The sequence below is a fragment of the Schistocerca serialis genome, chromosome 8 (assembly GCF_023864345.2).
Source record: "Schistocerca serialis cubense isolate TAMUIC-IGC-003099 chromosome 8, iqSchSeri2.2, whole genome shotgun sequence".
Classification (NCBI taxonomy): Eukaryota; Metazoa; Arthropoda; class Insecta; order Orthoptera; family Acrididae; genus Schistocerca; species Schistocerca serialis.
The window spans coordinates 630,567,416-630,586,886 of NC_064645.1; the positions used below are offsets into that span (position 1 = coordinate 630,567,416).

The 19,471-nt window shown below is 42.4% G+C and overlaps 1 protein-coding gene across 6 annotated transcripts in view; it reads left to right on the forward strand.

The window, feature by feature from the left end:
• The window catches only part of LOC126417188 (ral GTPase-activating protein subunit beta), a 395,509-nt gene that overhangs the window by 231,857 nt on the left and 144,181 nt on the right, over positions 1-19,471 (forward strand). For all 6 annotated transcript variants that reach the window (XM_050085090.1, XM_050085092.1, XM_050085093.1 and 3 more), the window contains one exon: positions 18,341-18,567. In XM_050085090.1, the coding sequence (XP_049941047.1) occupies positions 18,341-18,567 (227 nt within the window). The remainder of the gene's footprint in view (positions 1-18,340; positions 18,568-19,471) is intronic.

The window sequence follows — 19,471 nt, forward strand, 5'->3', positions numbered from 1 at the left end:
CCATGGCTGTTGTAACGGGTAACAGCATTCTCCAGACTAATCCGGTCCAGATTATGCAATCACCAGTCAGGATCCAGGTTTCCAGCGCCATAGAGCAGTTGCTGAGAGGAGCAGTTTGGACTTTTGGTCCACCTCTGATGGAGATTACAACTGCCTATTTTCCATGTGGGAGCTGCATTCTGCATTGTTGGCATTCGTGACACATCCTCCGGTCACAACAGAATCCATTACAGTATGCTGCGGCACCTCACAAGGCATAATAAAGATATCCTCCTTGTACTTTTTAATGCCATTTGAACATCAGGTCACTTTCCTGACTCGTGGTGTGTGGTAATTTTAATTCCTCTATTAAAACCTGGGAAAGACTATAGATGCCCAAGTGGTTATTGTAATGTTGCTCTCACTAGCTGCATGGGAGAGACCTTGGAGTGGATGTTCAGCTGCTGCCTTGTCTGGATCTCAGACTCCAGGCAGCTGCTTACTCACTTTCAGTGTGGTTTCAGGTGGTATCGTTCCACCTTTGGTAACCTGATTCTCCTCGAAGTGGCTACACAACAGGCTTTCATGCACCGGTATCACCTTCTAGGTATATTTTTTGACATCGAGAAGACCTACTTGGAGGTATGTTGTCCTTGAGCAGCTTCATGATGATTTTTTTTTTTTAAGTACTCCCGTTTGTGTTCAGTTATTTCTCTCCCCATAGTATTTTTGCTACTCAGTCAGTGATGTCGTGTCTGAGCACTTTGAGCAGGAGAATGGTGTCCCTCAAGGTAGTGTTAGAAGTGTGACTGTCTTTGCCATAGCTACACTATGTGATCAAAAATATCTGGACACTTGGCTGAAAATGACTTACAAGTTCGTGGTACCCTGCATCGATAATGCTAGAATTCAATATGGCGCTGGCCCACCCAGAGCCTTGATTGACAGCTTCCACTCTTGTAGACATACATTCAATCAGGTGCTGGAAGGCTTCTTGCAGAATGGCAGTCCATTCCTCATGGAGTGCTGCACTGAGGAGAAGTATCGATGTAGGTTGGTGAAGCCTGGCACGAAGTCAGCATTCCAAAACATCCCAGAAGTGTTCTATAGGATTCAGGTCAGGACTCTGTGCAGGCCAGTCCATTACTGGGATGTTATAGTCATGTAGCCACTCCGCCACAGTTCATGCATTATGAACAGGTGCTCGATCGTGTTGAAAGATGCAGTCACCATCCCAGGATTGCTCTTCAGCAGTGGGAAGCAAGAAGATGCTTAAAACATCAATGTAGGCTTGTGCTGTGATAGTGCCATGCAAAACAACTAGGGGTGCAAGCCCCCTCCATGAAAAGCACGACCACACCGTAACACCACTGCCTCCGAATTCTACTGTTGGCACTACACATATTAGGTGGCAGCAAAATGCACCTAATATGAAAAACATATGTTTTCTGGGGGTGTCCAGATACTTTTGATCACATAGTGTATTAACAGTATTACGTCTACATGGTTGCCACATCTTAAGAACCTGAAAAAATGGTCCCCTAAGGCTCTAAGTATTTTAAAATGCCTTAGCCAGAGTATATAGGGAGCAGACAGAACTTGTCTGCTCCGGTTTTATGGCATATTTGTGTGATCTCACTTAGATTATGGGTGCATGGTGTATGGGTCTGCGAGACATTCTTATGTAAAGATGTTGGACAGGCACCGTGGGGGAGAATTGGTTTGCCATTGGGGCATTCCAAACAAGCCCCAGGCTGGTGAACTGCCACTTCAAATCAGGCTATGGCTACTTATGGTGCACCAGGGATATAAAACTCTGTTCACACCATACGCACTTGTATCCATACCCTTGCTCAGCCTCCAATGGTGGTGGTGGTGGTGGTTAGTGTTTAACGTCCCGTCGACAACGAGGTCATTAGAGACGGAGCGCAAGCTCGGGTTAGGGAAGGATTGGGAAGGAAATCGGCCGTGCCCTTTCAAAGGAACCATCCTGGCATTTGTCTGAAACGATTTAGGGAAATCACGGAAAACCTAAATCAGGATGGCCGGAGACAGGATTGAACCGTCGTCCTCCCAAATGCGAGTCCAGTGTGCTAACACTGCGCCACCTCGCTCGGTGCCTCCAATGGAAAAGCTTTTTCATAACCAGCAACGGGCAATGAGTTGCTATGGGGTTCGTGCACAGGATTGCCTTTTAGAGATGGGTGTAGTTGGTCTTAATATTTTACATCGCCGTTGGAGCAGACTTCCACCTTGGCTCGTCTGTAGGCCCAGACTTATTTTAGACTTGACCAATTTCAAGAAAGATAGTATGTCAGATTTTACATTTCAATCTCTGTTTTTTTTTTAACACTTTAGATATTCATCACAGTTTCACAGTAGTGTACACTGATGGCATCAAACAAGGATATTCCCTTGGCTGCTCAGTCGTGTTCCCCAACCATGTCACCATGATTTGCTTTTGTGATAAGTATACCATTTTCTCAGTGGGCCTCTGTGTCAAGGCACTGGAGCAGATATGACATATTCAGGGCAAACGGTTTCTCATCTGCTCTGATTCCTTATTGCCTTACAATCATTACAGGGTCTGTACCCAGTTGGGAAGTTGGCCCAGCTGATATATGACCAACTATAGTTGCTCCAGTGGCAGGGATGGCAGGTGTCATTCTGCTGGGTGCCAAGGCATATAGGGATATGGAGAAATGAACAGGACGATTGGGCTACCAAGGAGGCCTGCAGTGGACAGGATGTGACACAGTGCCTTATTCCCTCGCAGGCTGTTGTTTCTGCACTATATAGGAAATTCATGTAGGTGTGAAAGGTGAAGAATGGCTGGTGGTGACAGATAATAATTTGCTGTTGGTGAAGTCAACTACATTCCTCTTGCTGGTTACTCGGGTGGGACAAAATGACACTCACACATCTTTGAATTGGGCACTGCCTTCTTACACGTGGCTTCTTACTATGGTGAGAGGATCCCCGGTTTTGTGATGCTTGTGATGCGGAAATCTTGATACATCTCATTTTAACAGAGTGTATTTTATACCGTGATGGAAGGGCTGCAGTAAATGTGTAAATATCGATGTGGATCTGCTCACTATTTTAACTGATGAGACGGGTGTAACTAAAGTTTTAAAGTTTTGTGATGTGTTAGGACTCTGGCCTAAGCCCTTAGGCTGGAGATTTTAGTGTGCTGCAGAGTGGCTGGCTCCTCTTTTTGTATTCTTGCAGTCAGTCAGCCATGTCCATCTGCTATATTGTTTTAATTCCCTGTACCATTTTCTTCCTGTTTGTTAGTGTTTTAATATTGGAATGATATTTAATTTTGTGCGTTCATGTGGATACATACGTAGTTTCCCACATTGTGTTCCTTTCAGTTTCCCTGCTGTTTTAAACTTCTATTAGGATTCCTTTTCTGACACTCATCTCAAACTGTTTTTGCACAGATGCTGAAGACCTTCCTGTTGTGCACCTATCCTAAAATATCCATCACCACCACCACCAATTGCTTTCTCAATTCTATCATATGTTGCCTTAGTGTCCCCAGAATTGGTTGCTTTCTGAATACCTGCACGTAAATTCAGACATTAGTTATTTGCACATCTCGTGGATGTTTGCTTTGCACCATTCTTTGCATCTAGCAAGTCTTCCTGAGATCTTCCATTTGGATTTCTTTTGTAAGGAAGCAAGGCTTTCCATTTAGCCTCAATACTGGCTCCATCTCTTCCAAAGTTTGCTCATACCAGTCCTTGTTTCTATCTTCTTTTATTCCATAGGCCAATACTGCTGAGTTGTAGATGACACCAGACAGCTGTAGCCATTTGTTATCAATATTCCTTTCTGCTTCTCTGTTTCCTAGTAAAGCACTTTCAAAATTGCTGACAAATTCTGGTTTCCGTTGTGAGTCATGAACATGACATGGGTTTTTCTGTGATGACCTCTTGGTTTGGTGTGGTGATATTTTGTAGGGGTGAGCTTCATTGTGCATGCCTCCAGAGCATGGTCAATGTGTCAGTCAGCACCATGATAGCTTCTTGTCAGTTGGACATTTTTGAGGTCTGAATGCCTAGCTATGACAAAATCAAGTTGATGTCACTGATGAGAGCAGGGATGTCTCTGGGACACCTTGTGTCAATCCTTAAGTTGAAATTATGTGTTTGTAATGCACAGTCTATAAAAGGAGCAGACTTCCAGCAGTCTCCTGCCACTTTTATCCATTTTTCCTACTCCGTGGTGACCCAGGAAAGTCAGTCACATGTTGTTATCTGATACAACTCGAGTATTGAAGTCCCTTAGAATATGTAGTGACTCGGATCCAGATACTTTGGATATTCTGTCACTGAGTAAATCATAAAACAGGCCCTTCTCTTCCATGCCGGAAGATAAAGTAGGAATATACACATTTCGGATTACAGTGCCACTTGAAGAGCACATTGTAAAATAAGAATCCACTCTGTCCCACCAGATGATGACACTATATAGTTCAAGAAGGTGTTTTTAACTGCAAATTATATGCCGGGAAATTTTGACTTGTCTTCAGACCACCCCTGTCAGAGGAATATGCAGTTTGCCTCTCTGATAGAGCCTGGGTCTGGAAGCCGTGTCTCCTGCAGACACACAATGCCCAAATTCAAGCAATGGAGCTCTCTGTCAATTATAGCAGTCTTAAAAATGAAATCAACCAATTAGGTATTGTCAATGTACTTTGGACACATGGCCTAACAGTCCAGGTGGCAGTAGGAAATGATTTATTTATTTGATTTATTTATTTTGTTTTTAGGTGTACTATATCAACTTACTTGCTGGAGATTACTTCTAAGTTCCACACACCCTCTGTAGCAGGTAGGTAGTGGCAGGGCGGCACATTTCTGGCTTCAGCTGCCCAGCTTGAGGCAGGTGGTAACTGTCCAATGAGATGCAATGGTCTCTCCCACTGTCGAAAGTGGCCCCTGGTGCTCGAGTCTTAAGGCCAATCAGACAGAGCTTATAACTGGTAACTGCCTCTTCCTGTCTTGTGCTGATGTCCTTCGACTTTCCTGAGGTGTCCTCTCCAGAATGCTACATGCCTGAGCAATAAATACAAAGATACATAAGTCACTTAATCATCAATGTCTCCCTCTCAGCCTAAATGATAGCGCCCAATGGAAAGGCAAGCCAGTACATTTGGTATCAATTCGGTTGCAGAAGCTGCTGGGAAGGGATGTAGTGTGCCTTCCAGCCACTCTTGGAGCCTCACTCCTGATTTTCTTTCAGGGTTTTCTCCCTTAGCTTTCATCCCTCTTGAGACTAACAACAAAGCAATGGTGCAAAAGTTAATTAGAGGAAGGAATGGTAACTGAGGGAAGAGTACGGAACAGGACATGTAGGGTATAAGATGGGTCATTGTGATTCCTCTGCTGGGACCTGCCCAGCTAGGTTAGACCTGTCAGTAGCTACACTACTACCATCTGACTCTCAGTTTCCTCAGAGCACACAAGCCCTCCCACCTACACGGACAGTGCTACGATAAGACAGTGCTTCTTGATAGGGGGCTTCATACATCTAGTTCTTAATTGTTTTATCTTGTTGGTACGTAAGTTCCTGATGTATTTTTGCATCTTCAGCTTTTTAATATTTAGTTTAGTGTTGACAATTGAAAATGTTACACATGTTGTGGAGTGTCCCATGCCAAGCAATTTTTATGGATGAACAATTTTTATGGGTGTTGTGGGCATGAAGCACCTAGCAGAAAAGTTTGTTCCAAAATCGTTGAATTGCAGCCAAAAATGATGTCACATAGTCATTGCTCAAGAATTGCTAATTGAAGTCAACAACGATCCACAACTTCTGCGGAAGGTTACAACAGGCAACAAAACATGGGTATACAGATATGACATCAAAACCGAGGTCCATTTGCCCCATTGGACACTACACTATGTGATCAAAAGTATCCGGACACCCCCAAAAAACATACGTTTTTCATATTAGGTGCATTGTGCTGCCACGTACTGCCAGGTACTGCACATCAGCAACCTCAGTAGTCATTAGACATCGTGAGAGAGCAGAGTGGAGCGCTCTGCAGAACTCACGGACTTCACATGTGGTCAGGTGATGGGGTGTCACTTCTGTCATACATCTGTACATGAGATTTCCACACTCATAAACATCTCTATGTTCACTGTTTCTGATGTGATAGTGAAGTGGAAATGTGAAGGGACATGTACAGCACAAAAGTGTACAGGCCAACTTTGTCTGTTGACTGACAGAGACCGCCAACAGTTGAAGAGGGTTATAATGTGTAATAGGCAGACATCTATCCAGACCATCACACAGGAATTCCAAACTGCATCAGGATCCACTGCAAGTACTCTGACAGTTAGGCGGAAGGTGAGAAAACTGGGATTTCGTGGTTGAGTAACTGCTCATAAGCCACACATCATGCTGGCAAATGCCAAACAACACCTCCCTTCCTGTAAGGAGCATAATCATCGGATGATTGAACCATGGTAAAAAGTTGTGTGGAGTGACAAATCATGGTACACAACGTGGCGATCCGATGGCAGAGTGATGGTATGGCGAATGCCCGGTGAATGTTGTCTGTCAGCATGTGTAGTGCCAACAGTAAAATTCGGAGGCAGTGGTATTATAGTGTGATCATGTTTTTCATGGCGGGGGTTTGCACCTCTTGTTGTTTTGTGTGGCACTATCACAGCAAAGGCCTACATTGATGTTTGAAGCACCTTCTTACTTCCCACTGTTGAAGAACAATTTGGGGATGGCAGTTGCATCTTTCAACATGACTGAGCACCTGTTCACAATGCACAGCCTATGGCAGAGTGGTTACACGACAATAACATCCTTGTAATGGACTGGCCTGCATAGAGTCCTGACGTGAATCCTATAGAACACTCTGGGATGTTTTGGAACGTAGACTTCGTGCCAGGCCTCACCAACCAACATCAATACCTCTCCTCAGTGTAGTACTCCGTGAAGAATGGGCTGCCATTCCCCAAGAAACCTTCCAACACCTGATTGAATGTTTGCCTGCGAAAGTGGAAGCCGTCATGAAGGCTATGGGTGGGCCAACACCATATTAAATTGCAGCATTAACGATGGAGGGCGTCACAAATTTGTAAGTAATTTTCAGCTAGGTGTCTGGATACTTCTGATGATATAGCGTACCTGAAGAGCCATGACCAAAAAAATTCAATAAGTTTGAACACATATAAAGGTTCTTTTCACTGTTTTTTTTTTCAGTTCCAGTGAGTTAGTTCAATGTGAGTACCTATCTCATGGTCACAAGATCAATAAGGAGTACCATCTGGAAGTTATGTACCATTTGCATAAAGCAATCCTAAGAAAACAACCAGAATTGTGGCAAAACTAGTTGTGGAAATTCCATCACAATAATGTTCCCACTTATACGTCAGCACTTGTTAATGATTTTTTGGCAAAAAAAAAAAAAAAAAAATAATAATAATAATAATTATTATTATTATTATTATTATTATTATTATGTCACCTCAGCCATCGTATTTGCCAGGCATGGCCCCCTGAGATTTCTTTCTGTTCCCAGTGTTGAAGAGAACCATGAAATGATTTTTTTAAAAAAAAAAAAAAAAAAAAAAAAAAAAAAAAAAAAAAAAAAATGTTGGAGGACCTGAACACCATAGCAAAAAATGAGATCCACAATTTCTTCCAAGATTGGAATAAGCACTGGCACAAGTGTGTTATATCTGAGGGTAATTACTTTGAAGGGAAAGTTGATGTTGATGAATAAATAAGAGTGTTCAGGAAAAACAAAAATTCCCATTACTTTTTGATTACATCTCCTATATCGCAAAAAAAAAAAAAAAAACCCATGAAGATGAGATTAGAGAGACTGAAGCTCACACTGAGGCTTATCAGCAACCATTCTTCCCACAAACCATTCACATCTGGTAGACAAAAAGGGGGAAGTGACAGTGGTCCACAAAGTACCCTCTGACATACACCGCTTGCGGAGCATAGATGTAGTAAATATAGATAAACTGCATTGCCAACAACTACAGGTAAGATACGAGGCATTCTGCTGTGCTAATTTTAATACAATTTGAATTCACTTTGGAAATAGTGTTATCAAAGACGCTGACAAACAAGTGTGAAATATATGCAGAGAGAGAGGGATTACAAAAACATTACAAAAAATCAACACCATCTGTTAGAAAAACCCTTCACCATATACACTCCTGGAAATTGAAATAAGAACACCATGAATTCATTGTCCCAGGAAGGGGAAACTTTATTGACACATTCCTGGGGTCAGATACATCACATGATCACACTGACAGAACCACAGGCACATAGACACAGGCAACAGAGCATGCACAATGTCGGCACTAGTACAGTGTATATCCACCTTTCGCAGCAATGCAGGCTGCTATTATCCCATGGAGACGATCGTAGAGATGCTGGATGTAGTCCTGTGGAACGGCTTGCCATGCCATTTCCACCTGGCGCCTCAGTTGGACCAGCGTTCGTGCTGGACGTGCAGACCGCGTGAGACGACGCTTCATCCAGTCCCAAACATGCTCAATGGGGGACAGATCCGGAGATCTTGCTGGCCAGGGTAGTTGACTTACACCTTCTAGAGCGCGTTGGGTGGCACGGGATACATGCGGACGTGCATTGTCCTGTTGGAACAGCAAGTTCCCTTGCCGGTCTAGGAATGGTAGAACGATGGGTTCGATGACGGTTTGGATGTACCGTGCACTATTCAGTGTCCCCTCGACGATCACCAGTGGTGTACGGTCAGTGTAGGAGATCGCTCCCCACACCATGATGCCGGGTGTTGGCCCTGTGTGCCTCGGTCGTATGCAGTCCTGATTGTGGCGCTCACCTGCACGGCGCCAAACACGCATACGACCATCATTGGCACCAAGGCAGAAGCGACTCTCATCGCTGAAGACGACACGTCTCCATTCGTCCCTCCATTCACGCCTGTCGCGACACCACTGGAGGCGGGCTGCACGATGTTGGGGCGTGAGCGGAAGACGGCCTAACGGTGTGCGGGACCATAGCCCAGCTTCGTGGCGACGGTTGCGAATGGTCCTCGCCGATACCCCAGGAGCAACAGTGTCCCTAATTTGCTGGGAAGTGGCGGTGCGGTCCCCTATGGCACTGCGTAGGATCCTATGGTCTTGGCGTGCATCCGTGCGTCGCTGCGGTCCGGTCCCAGGTCGACGGGCACGTGCACCTTCCGCCGACCACTGGCGACAACATCGATGTACTGTGGAGACCTCACGCCCCACGTGTTGAGCAATTCGGCGGTACGTCCACCCGGCCTCCCGCATGCCCACTATACGCCCTCGCTCAAAGTCCGTCAACTGCACATACGGTTCACGTCCATGCTGTCGCGGCATGCTACCAGTGTTAAAGACTGCGATGGAGCTCCGTATGCCACGGCAAACTGGCTGACACTGACGGCGGCGGTGCACAAATGCTGCGTAGCTAGCGCCATTCGACGGCCAACACCGCGGTTCCTCGTGTGTCCGCTGTGCCGTGCGTGTGATCATTGCTTGTACAGCCCTCTCGCAGTGTCCGGAGCAAGTATGGTGGGTCTGACACACCGGTGTCAATGTGTTCTTTTTTCCATTTCCAGGAGTGTATATTCAGTGCGTGAAATGTCAGACAGATGTGTAGGCCAGGTGATTAGATGTGCCTGTCATTCTACAGTTGTGTCTGTTATTCTTAGAAGGCTTTCAGATTCCTTGCGACAAGTGACTGGTATTGCTTTACAGAAATATGGCATGTGGAACTGGTTGAAAAAGGGATAGTACATTTGGCTTTAAAATTTCACAGATTGTTTTGATTGCCGTTCGCACTAAAGATCACATGTATCCAATGGCACCTCAAACCATCACACACTTCGTATTTGTCCACTATGCCCTTCTATAATACTGGCTAGCAGAATGCTGTGTGATGTGTGTGTGGTAGGCCTTGAATATAATGATGTACCACTCTTCTGTTATTGTTTGTGTTCTTTAATAATGAACAGCATATCTATATTAAGTCAGAATTTCTGTTACTTTTCTTGGATTCTAAATGTGTGAGATGTTTTGCAATCATGCACTGATTTCTTTCTGATTTTCTTTCTGTGTAATTACTTAGAAATGTGTATGGTAGAAGAAATTAGAAACTCATATGTTGTGTTAGCATTTATTTGAATTCAAATACTTTTTGAAATGAGACAGTATAAACTCTATTGCATGATTTAATGTTCGTGGTTTTCAGTAGCGTCATTGTCAACATAAGTACTACTGTAGTTTTTCTGTTGTCAGTAATTTTTACTTCTGTCAGTGTGTAGATTATTGTAAACCTATGAATGTGAATTGAAAAGTTTCTAGTCTAATTAACACAGATGGTCTGCAATTAACTCATTCATGAAACTTACCTGAACCCTCTTTATTTTGCTGGTGACATTGTACAGTACAGTACAGTACGTCTCTAAGCACATGGTGGAAGTACAATTAATCGAAAAACGTAATACAGAAAATTTAAAAGTAAGGCTGAAATCAAATGTAATAAGACTAAATTAAAATATAATCAAAACACCAAAAGTAAAATAGGCTATATTAACCATGAACTCGTACAACTAGTTGAATTTTTATATTTAGGGTATCTCAGGGTAATGACAGCATAGACAGCAAAAGAAACAAATAGAAGAGAAAAATATCTAGAAGCACATTTGCTCAACTAAATAATGGTACTTTCAAAACAAAGATTTCAATGTGTCAGTAAAGGAGACTTTATAGTCAGTACATGTTATTAGTTTTGATTTACGGCAATGAGACATGGACTTTTAATGCAAAAACAGTGAAAAAGTGAGGGTTTCTCAATGAACAACAACAGTGATAACAATGTATGTACAAGACACTTTCAAGGGTTATACAGAATTTAGATAACAAATTCTAGTGTCAACTACGAACTAATACAATGAAACACTCTCTCTCTCTGTCTCTCTCTCTCTCTCTCTCTCTCTCTCTCTCTCTCTCTCTCTCACTCACTCACTCACTCTCACACTCTGATACCATTCCAATCACACCACATTACTTCACATGTAATTTCAGTCATGCAGTTATTATTGTTCTTCACAAACCCCGTTGTAACAACTATCTGGATTCTTAGCTGCCTGAAACACTCAAAACAGAGGAAACAATGACAATTCCTGGATGGCATTATAATTCAAATAATGGAAAGGCAACCAGTCACCTGTAGCTGACTGATTGGCGGTACATAGAAACATGCAGCCAAAAAAACAGTATTCACACTAGCTTTTGAGCTCTTTCTCTTTCTCTAGAAAAAGTACACATATTGACACACACAACATCCCAAATGTACACACCCACGGCTGCAGCAGGACTGCCTGTTGAATATTGATTGATTATTGAGAGAAGTTACCTGGGTAGATGGCAGTGGAGAGAGGGTATGGAAAGATGGGTGAGGCAAGGACGTGGTAGTCGGATAGTGGGAAGCAAGCCTTTTGACAGGTCACTCAGCAGCTGCACAACAAGATGAAGGGAGTTCTTAGGGTAGAACATATGAAAGGTAAAAAGGTGAAGGGAGGGGAGAAAGGAAAGCAGTGGAAGGTAGAGAGAGGGAGAGTGTGCCCGCATTGGTTGGAGGTTGGAGGGGGAAGGAGGGGAGAGGGAAGGGTGGTAGGAGAAGACAGTACATGATCTGGGTGATGGAGGAGTGGTGCGGACAGGAGAGAGAATGTAAGAGAGAAGGTGAGGCAGTGTGAAACAGGTTAGCAGAGGTTTAGGGCAGAAGGATTGTGAAACTGCAAGAGAGAGACAATTCCCACCTGTATAGATCTGAGAAACTGGAAGGGACTATCCAAATGACTTGCATAGTGAAACAGCTATTGAGGTCATTTTTGTAGTGATACGAACCATGGTCGGGAAGTGAACAGCCAAAATTGTATTTTACCACAGTTTTTCCACATAGGATGCTGCACAGTAATTGGGGCAGAGTTGATATATAAAATGACTGCTTTGAAATGTGACCCTGCCTTTTATAGAGTAGGAAATGCATGTGACTGTACTGCAGCAGGAGGAGGTGATAAGTAGATGTATGGGACAAGTCTTGTACCTTACACCTTCCCCACACCCATCTCTCTAGGCATCTTCTCTTTATAATCAGTAATCAACAATCTGTCTCAATGCAACTGCAGGTGTGTGCATTCGGATGTCTTTGTGGTTGTGTGTGTGAATTTCTGTACTGGTGCTAGAGAAAAGAACAGGAGCCCAAAAGCTAGTGTGAATACTGTTTTCTGTTGCCTGTTTCTTTGTGCCACACAGCAGTCAGCTATAGCTGAGTCGTTGCGTTTCCTTTACTTTATGTGTGACTAATGCTATGAGACAGATTTGCTGGCTAGTACTTCCAGGAAGCAAGAATTTTTAATACTGATGAGAGATAGACATAAATGTACAGAAATTTATCCTAGCTTTCAGAACTATTAATTCCTCTCTAAGGGCTGGTTCCTCACAACTCAAGATGAGGGAGATCCACTTGTTGGCGAATGAAATGAATTATCTGTTCAGCAGTGGTTCCGTCTTACCTTCTCATCCCATTTGGTAAGTCTTCCATTACTCTCAGTTCTGGATGACTTTTCTGTAACTCTTCCCATTTCCTACATCTCACCAGTCATTCTCCTTCATCTCTCTTCCTTTCCTTTCATCCCTTGTGCCAGAAGAAGAAGCCACTGGCTCAGAAAGCTTGTACATTTTTGTAACTTTTATGTGTTTTTTCCTGCTGCTGCTTGGTGAGTAGCTTTTTTTATCTATTATTATTATTATAGGCTTAATCAATACAAAGATAATTAATAACAACATGTTGTTGTATTCCTGTCATCCTCTGCCAAGCCTCTTTATCCAGCGCATCTTCCTTGTCAATGCTGCAGTGTTCCATTACTCCATTTATATGGTCTGTCCAAGAACATCATTGTCTTCTGCACTTACGTGTGCTGGATAGTTTCCATTCAAAACCACCTTGGCCTCCGATGATCTGGCATCCACACCATTTTAATGATTTTCTTTCAATTCTATCTATCACTGTATCATTTGCCTTCATTCTTGCTCTTACTTTATCATTAGTTTTCCTTTCGATTCTTGATATTCTGGCACTCCTATGCAAATAATCCATTTCCATAATTATTAGTCTTCTTTTGAGATCTGCATTTAAGATCCATAGTTATGATCCATAGCATAGCACTGATTCAACCATTATCTTACCTAATCTTTTCTTATTGCTGTTGGAAATATTCTTATCCCTTATGTGCTTTTTTATCTATCCAGTAATATTATATTATCACCACTTTCTGTTTTACTTCACAAGTGAAGAGATTTATCTGAAAGCGTGTTATTTTGTAGTCAAGTTAGAAACTTTTCAATCCATCCTTACATATGTCTAGCAAAATTTAAAAATCTGCAAGTTAGTGTGGTTTTCATAGAATGTGTTTTCAGTTAGTATTTTTAGTTGTGTTTAGTAAATTATTATTTTATTTGTTGCATGCAGCTAGAAAACTCACAGGTAAGAGTAGAAACATATGAAAAATTCAGCATAAATGTATTAAATTGATAAGTGTTGTGTAGTTACCACTTTTTTCCGTTCTTCTTGCACTCTTTCGCTTTGACTAACACTAGAGTGGTGTGAAAGTAAGAAGGTGACAGAGCAAAGGTGAATCTTTACCCACCAGTACTTTCATACCACAAGCCTCAGTGTTCATTTTCAGCACATTGACCTTGCATTCTTCAGGTTTACATATTTTTTGTCATTGTAACAACTGCAAACATTCTTCTTAAAAACACATTCTTGGCTCGATGATATCATTGCACTCTGTGTGTAATCTTCTTCCCTTGGTTATTTTAAGATAACTGAAGCTCACATTGTCTAATATTTTTAGCAATGGAAAGTCGTGGTAGGAATACCAACAATATTGTAAAAAGCCTAGATTGCTACTCACCATAGAAATGACTTGTTGAGCTGCAGACAGGCACAATGGAAATACTGTTACACATTTATCTTTTGGTCAGAGCCTTCATAAGAAAAGAAAAGAAAAAACACACACACATTCACAGAAGCAGGCATATTTCACCCACATATGACCACTATCTCTGGCCGCTCTGGCAGAATACGGTGGTGTCACATCAAGGGCAAGCAGCAATCCAGAGTGGGACATGGAAAGGGGAGGGACAGTATGGTATGGATGGGGTAAAAGGAGTCAGCACTGCCTGGCAGAGTGTGGAGGGACTAGATGTAGCCAGAAAAGGCTGCCAGGTGCAGCATCGTGAGGCTGTGGGAGAGGGAGGGAAGTGGGAGAAAAGGGAGGGCAAAGGAAGAGGGGGAGAGAAGGGGAAAATGGCTGGTGTATGCTTTGGCAGAGAGTGGCACACTATGAGGATGAGGGCATGTGAATTGGGAGGAGATGTAGGGCAGGGGTGGAAACTGTTGGGTAAAATGTTTGGGAAGCACAGTTCAGAAAAGCTGGTGGACGCACCACAGTTTGGCGGTGGCTATTCATCCTGGTGGACAGCTGGTTGGTAATCATACCAATATAAAAAGTTCAGCAGTGATTGTAGAAGAGCTGGTATATGATATGGCTGCTTTTGCGGGTAGCCGAAGATCTATTGGGGAAGGATAAGCCTGTGACAGGACTGGAATAGGAAGTGCTGAGTGGGTGGATTGGGCACGGGTATATGATCGCTATGGCAAGGGGTTGGGACTGAGATTGCGTTGCTATGGAGTAAAATGCTGTGGAGGTTGGGTGGGCCATGGGACACCAATTTAGGAGGGGTGGGATGGATGTTGAATAGGATGTTCCTCATTTCAAATAATCAAAACTCCAACAGAGAATGTGGTTCAGTTATTCCAGCCCTTGGTGATATTAGATGACAAAGGGGGTGCTTCCTTGTACCTGGTTCTTGGGTGGGGTTGGGGGGGGGGGGGGTGGAGGGGGGATATGGCACAGGAAATTTAACTTCTGGACTAGATCTGAGGGGTCGTACTAGGCAAGGGAGTTCGTGTCACTGCAGATATGCTGTTCCCGGGTGGCCAGGCTGTATGGGATGGATTTTTTGATGTGGAAAGGATGACAGCTTTTTTGAAATGCAGGTACTGTTAGTGGCTGGTGGGCTTAATGTGGACAGAAGTGTGGAAGGAGCCTTCATAGAAGAGAAGATCAATCCCCTGGAAGATGGCACTCTGGCACCTGGAGGATAGGAGAGGAGCTGTTTAGGTTGTGAAGGAAACAGGATAGTCTAGATCAGTGAACCTGAACCAGACTAGAGGTTTGGGGCTTTTGGAGCTGAGGAAGGTTTCCTTTAGTGGACCATAAACAGGTTGGCGTAGAAGGATGCCATGTGGGTGTCCATGACTGTGCCGCAGATTTGCTTGTATACCTTCCCCTCAAAGGAGAAGTTGTGAGTTAGGATAACATTAGTAAGGTATATGAGGAATGAGACAGTGGATCTTGAGTCTGAAGGGCATTGGGAGAGGTAGTGTTTTTAGTTGCGACAAGGCCTTGGGAATGAGGGATTTTGGTGTATAGGGAAGTAACATGAATGATTATGAGTAGGGTTTGGTATTTTTGAGGTGGGAGGATAGATTTCACGCAGTACATTTCATGTATTGGTCAGTGAGAACCTAAATTTTCTCAGTGGGGGCACAGTAATCAGCTACAATGTACAATGGGTTGTCCAGGATTCTTGGGTTTGTGAGTTTTAAGGTAGTTGGGCAGAGTGCCATAAGAGTGAGGAGGGAAATGGATTCAGGAGAGAGATTCTGGGATGAGCCTAAGCTGCCAATCTAGTCACTGTATGTCCACCAGGCAGCACTGACTCCTCTCTCCCCACCCTTACTGCGCTATCCCCTCCCCTGCCCCACACTCCGGATTGCTGCATACATTAGATGTGACACCATGTGTTCTGGCCAGAGCAGCCAGAGATAGCGATCCTGTGTGTGAAGTTGCTTGCTTGCTTGTGTGCGTGTGCGTGTGCGTGTGTGTGTGTGTGTGTGTGTGTGTGTGTGTGTTAATTTTCTTTTCTGCAGAAGGCTCTGGCCAAAAGCTAAAAGTGTAACAATCTTTTCGTTGTGCCTGTCTACAACCCTACATGTCATCTTTATGGTGGTTAGCAATCTATCATTTTCATAATATTGTTGATATTCGTTAATGTTTGTAATATTACTCATCAGCTGTCATCAATTCACAGCTTTTTATATGTTAAATTAAGTTTTATGCATTTGGATTGGATATTTACCTTCCAAATGTGTATGAATACTGTGTGATGCAGTAAAATGGTGTCAACTAAGCTGCCTAGGTAAATGCGATTTCCCCATCCCAGAAAGGAAAGCACAGGGAAAAACGGGGGAGGGGTATGTCAATAATGTGTCTGTATTTTTCTGCTGGTTTTTCTGTTGCTATCGATTATGTAGCACTAGTAATCTTTATCTGTATAGCCTACTCTTGTCAAAGGTCATAAAATGCCAGTCATAAAAAACTGAAAAAATAAGAAGAAACTATTTATTTCTGTTCCAACCATAAAACAGCATGGATATGAGAAATATATGCATGCAGTTGGTAGGCGACTCACAAAGTACTGAGCAGGTCTTCTGGCACTGTCGAAACTTGGTGTATGCATTCTTTCTGTGAGGCATAGACTCTGCGTATCAGTGTGGCCTTGAGTTTTTTCATAGGAGTTAATCACAGGAGGTGCCTTGATGTCTGTTGCAAAATGACAATCCAGTTGTCTGACCACTAAGGCAAACCTCATGGAATCTGTAGGTATTCCAGTGTAATGGAAACATGCTGTTGCTTGTGCAAACCACAGTGCAGGGTTGTGCAACCAGAAAGTGGCAGTCACATGGCAAGTTTGGACACTGAAGGAATTGTCATGGTCGGTTCATGTGTCATCTTGTGAACTAATTGTATGGAAGTTCTTGCATTTTCTGTGCTGTTCACACAGGCTAATCATGTCAGGGTCACCAGATCAAGAAGGATAAGGTAAGATCCATCCAAGTAATTTCACTATATGTGTGTTGTAATATTCAACCTGTTTGACACATGAACTATAACTTCTGTGCACTGTGGAAAATAGCTTTATTTAGTATGACACAGGAAAAAAAAAATCTCATGAGGAGAACACAGTTAAGAGAAGTGTCACATGTGAGTAGGAACAGTGCTTTTGAAGAGTAATGAATACGTAACTAAGTGAGCTATTGACATCAATGAATGTGGTAATATCAAGTCAGAGAATAAATGTAATTGTCAATGCTGGAATACAGTGCCTCTGGTGACTGTTGCATAAACACTTTAACTGCTGCAGTAAAAAGTGACACAGCAATATTGACAATATTTTTGAATGAACAAGCCTATCTTTTGATCTTTGAGCTTGGGCATTCGAAGTTCATGTGCTCATACCTTGTCTGCAATGTGATACACTTGGCCTACAGTTAATCATCAGTATGAACTTATGTATTAGCAATTTCTTTCTGCTTGCACTTTGTAGTACAAGCAGTTAACTGCAATATGGTGCTAATGAATGACATTGCACACAACTGTATCTGTAATTCATCAAATATGACACACCATAATGTTCTCTGTTGTATATCTGGTTATGATTATAATCCAAGGCAAAATAATTGTTCTGTTGCAAGACCTTCATCTGTATTCATGCACCCATTGAATCCTGGAGCAGTAATAGTACTGGACGGTATTCCAGTTTACATTTTAGGATGTCAAAGACTCATGTAAATGTATACGACACTGTTGAGCATCATTAGCTTTTATTTCCTAAGAATTGTGAATACTCTAAACAATAACTGCTACATGGGAGAAGCTGTAACCTCATACCATGTAAAAATGTAGATACATGCAGAAAATTATGTAAACTTATCAAGCATGATATGTCCATGCCTGTATCAGAATATGAGATACAATGGCTTTTACCTATCTGTGGTCAGCTATTTGGTCACTCACTGAAAATATATGGAATATGAATACGCACTCTATCAGTGGCAGACAATACTCTTTTTCCAGCGACTTTGGACTGAAATGCAAGTAGCCCAGCAAAACATTTGTAGAAACCCATGCACCCTCTTTTTGCTTTGATGGTGCTATTGCTAGAGCTGTGGCTCATGATGATTTTCCCCAAGTAATGTTATCATTATTTGGAAAATTAGCCGTACTATACATTGTATTTTTGCAAAATTCTGCTTTACATAATATGTTCTACAAAGAGTTGCACAGAGCTAAATTATAGTTTTACAATAGCACAGCTTATTAAAATAAATATCCATGCAGACAATTAGTGGTAGTTACCATTGTCTTATTCATTGTTGGCAGATGCATTAGAATGCAAACGTGCTGTTAAATGGCTTTGTGACTACATTATGCACCAGTGTGGTCGGCCACCACCTGCTCACTCAAAGGACTTACATTCTGCAATTGTGGCAGCGTTCCAATGTGCAGGAGTTTGGCTTGTTGCCCACCCATATCTTCTACAGGATAAAGAGAGCCTTACAAATGTCCTTGAAGTGGTCGAATTAGGAATTTCAGGAACAAAATCTCAGGTATGTGATCTCTGTCAGTGCTAAACAGCCTGTTTTATGTAATTTATGTTAAAAAATTTAAAAATTAATTATATTAATAAATTATTCATCATAATATGAACAATTTGGTGAAATTTTGTTAAAAAAATGCAGTGTGACCCACAATGAAGAAAGAGTGATAAAGATGCTGCAGCAGTTGTATCACCAGAGAAGCATAGCAGTTACAGACAATAATATTAACAGAAAACAGTATGAAACTTCATACTTTCAGTTTTACCCTTCCCAAAAGGCATTATGAGAAGAAGAGGGATATAAAAAAGGAGGGCATTAGACAAATAGGTCATTTCCTAAGCAACCAAACATGTGCACTTACTTTTTTTTTAGAGCAGGCACAAAACAGTGTTTTCAGTCTGACTGGGGTGATGCATTGTCTTAAGTGCAATAAGTGAGATAAAACAGTAAGGGATGAAAATACGGGAGGAGCAATGGCTAAGAAAGAGGACAGCAAGAGAAAGGAATAGAACACTAGAGAGACCTCACCTTTCCGTGCACAGATGTAGAAGAGTGTTTCGCACAGCTAAGTACATGGTGGGTGGCAGTAGGCTACCTCTTCCTCTTTTCGGTCAATTCAGATGATCAGTAGATATGACTTGTTACCCGAACTAGAGTCTGATACATAATCTAAAGGAATATAAGGTATGGCAGACGGTGTTAGAAGTCTCAATGATATGTCAGCAGTAGAAAAGCAGCACAGAGCACAAAAAGAAAGAGTCCTGTGGGTAAGTCATTTGCCCTACCCCCTCACCACCCCCTGCTGGAATGTGAGTACAGACTCTTTACTCATTACAGAATTATAGAACACTTTTAGAAACATTAGTAGATGATTCCGCTATTTTTGCAATCCTAGCATAACATGTATCTCCAC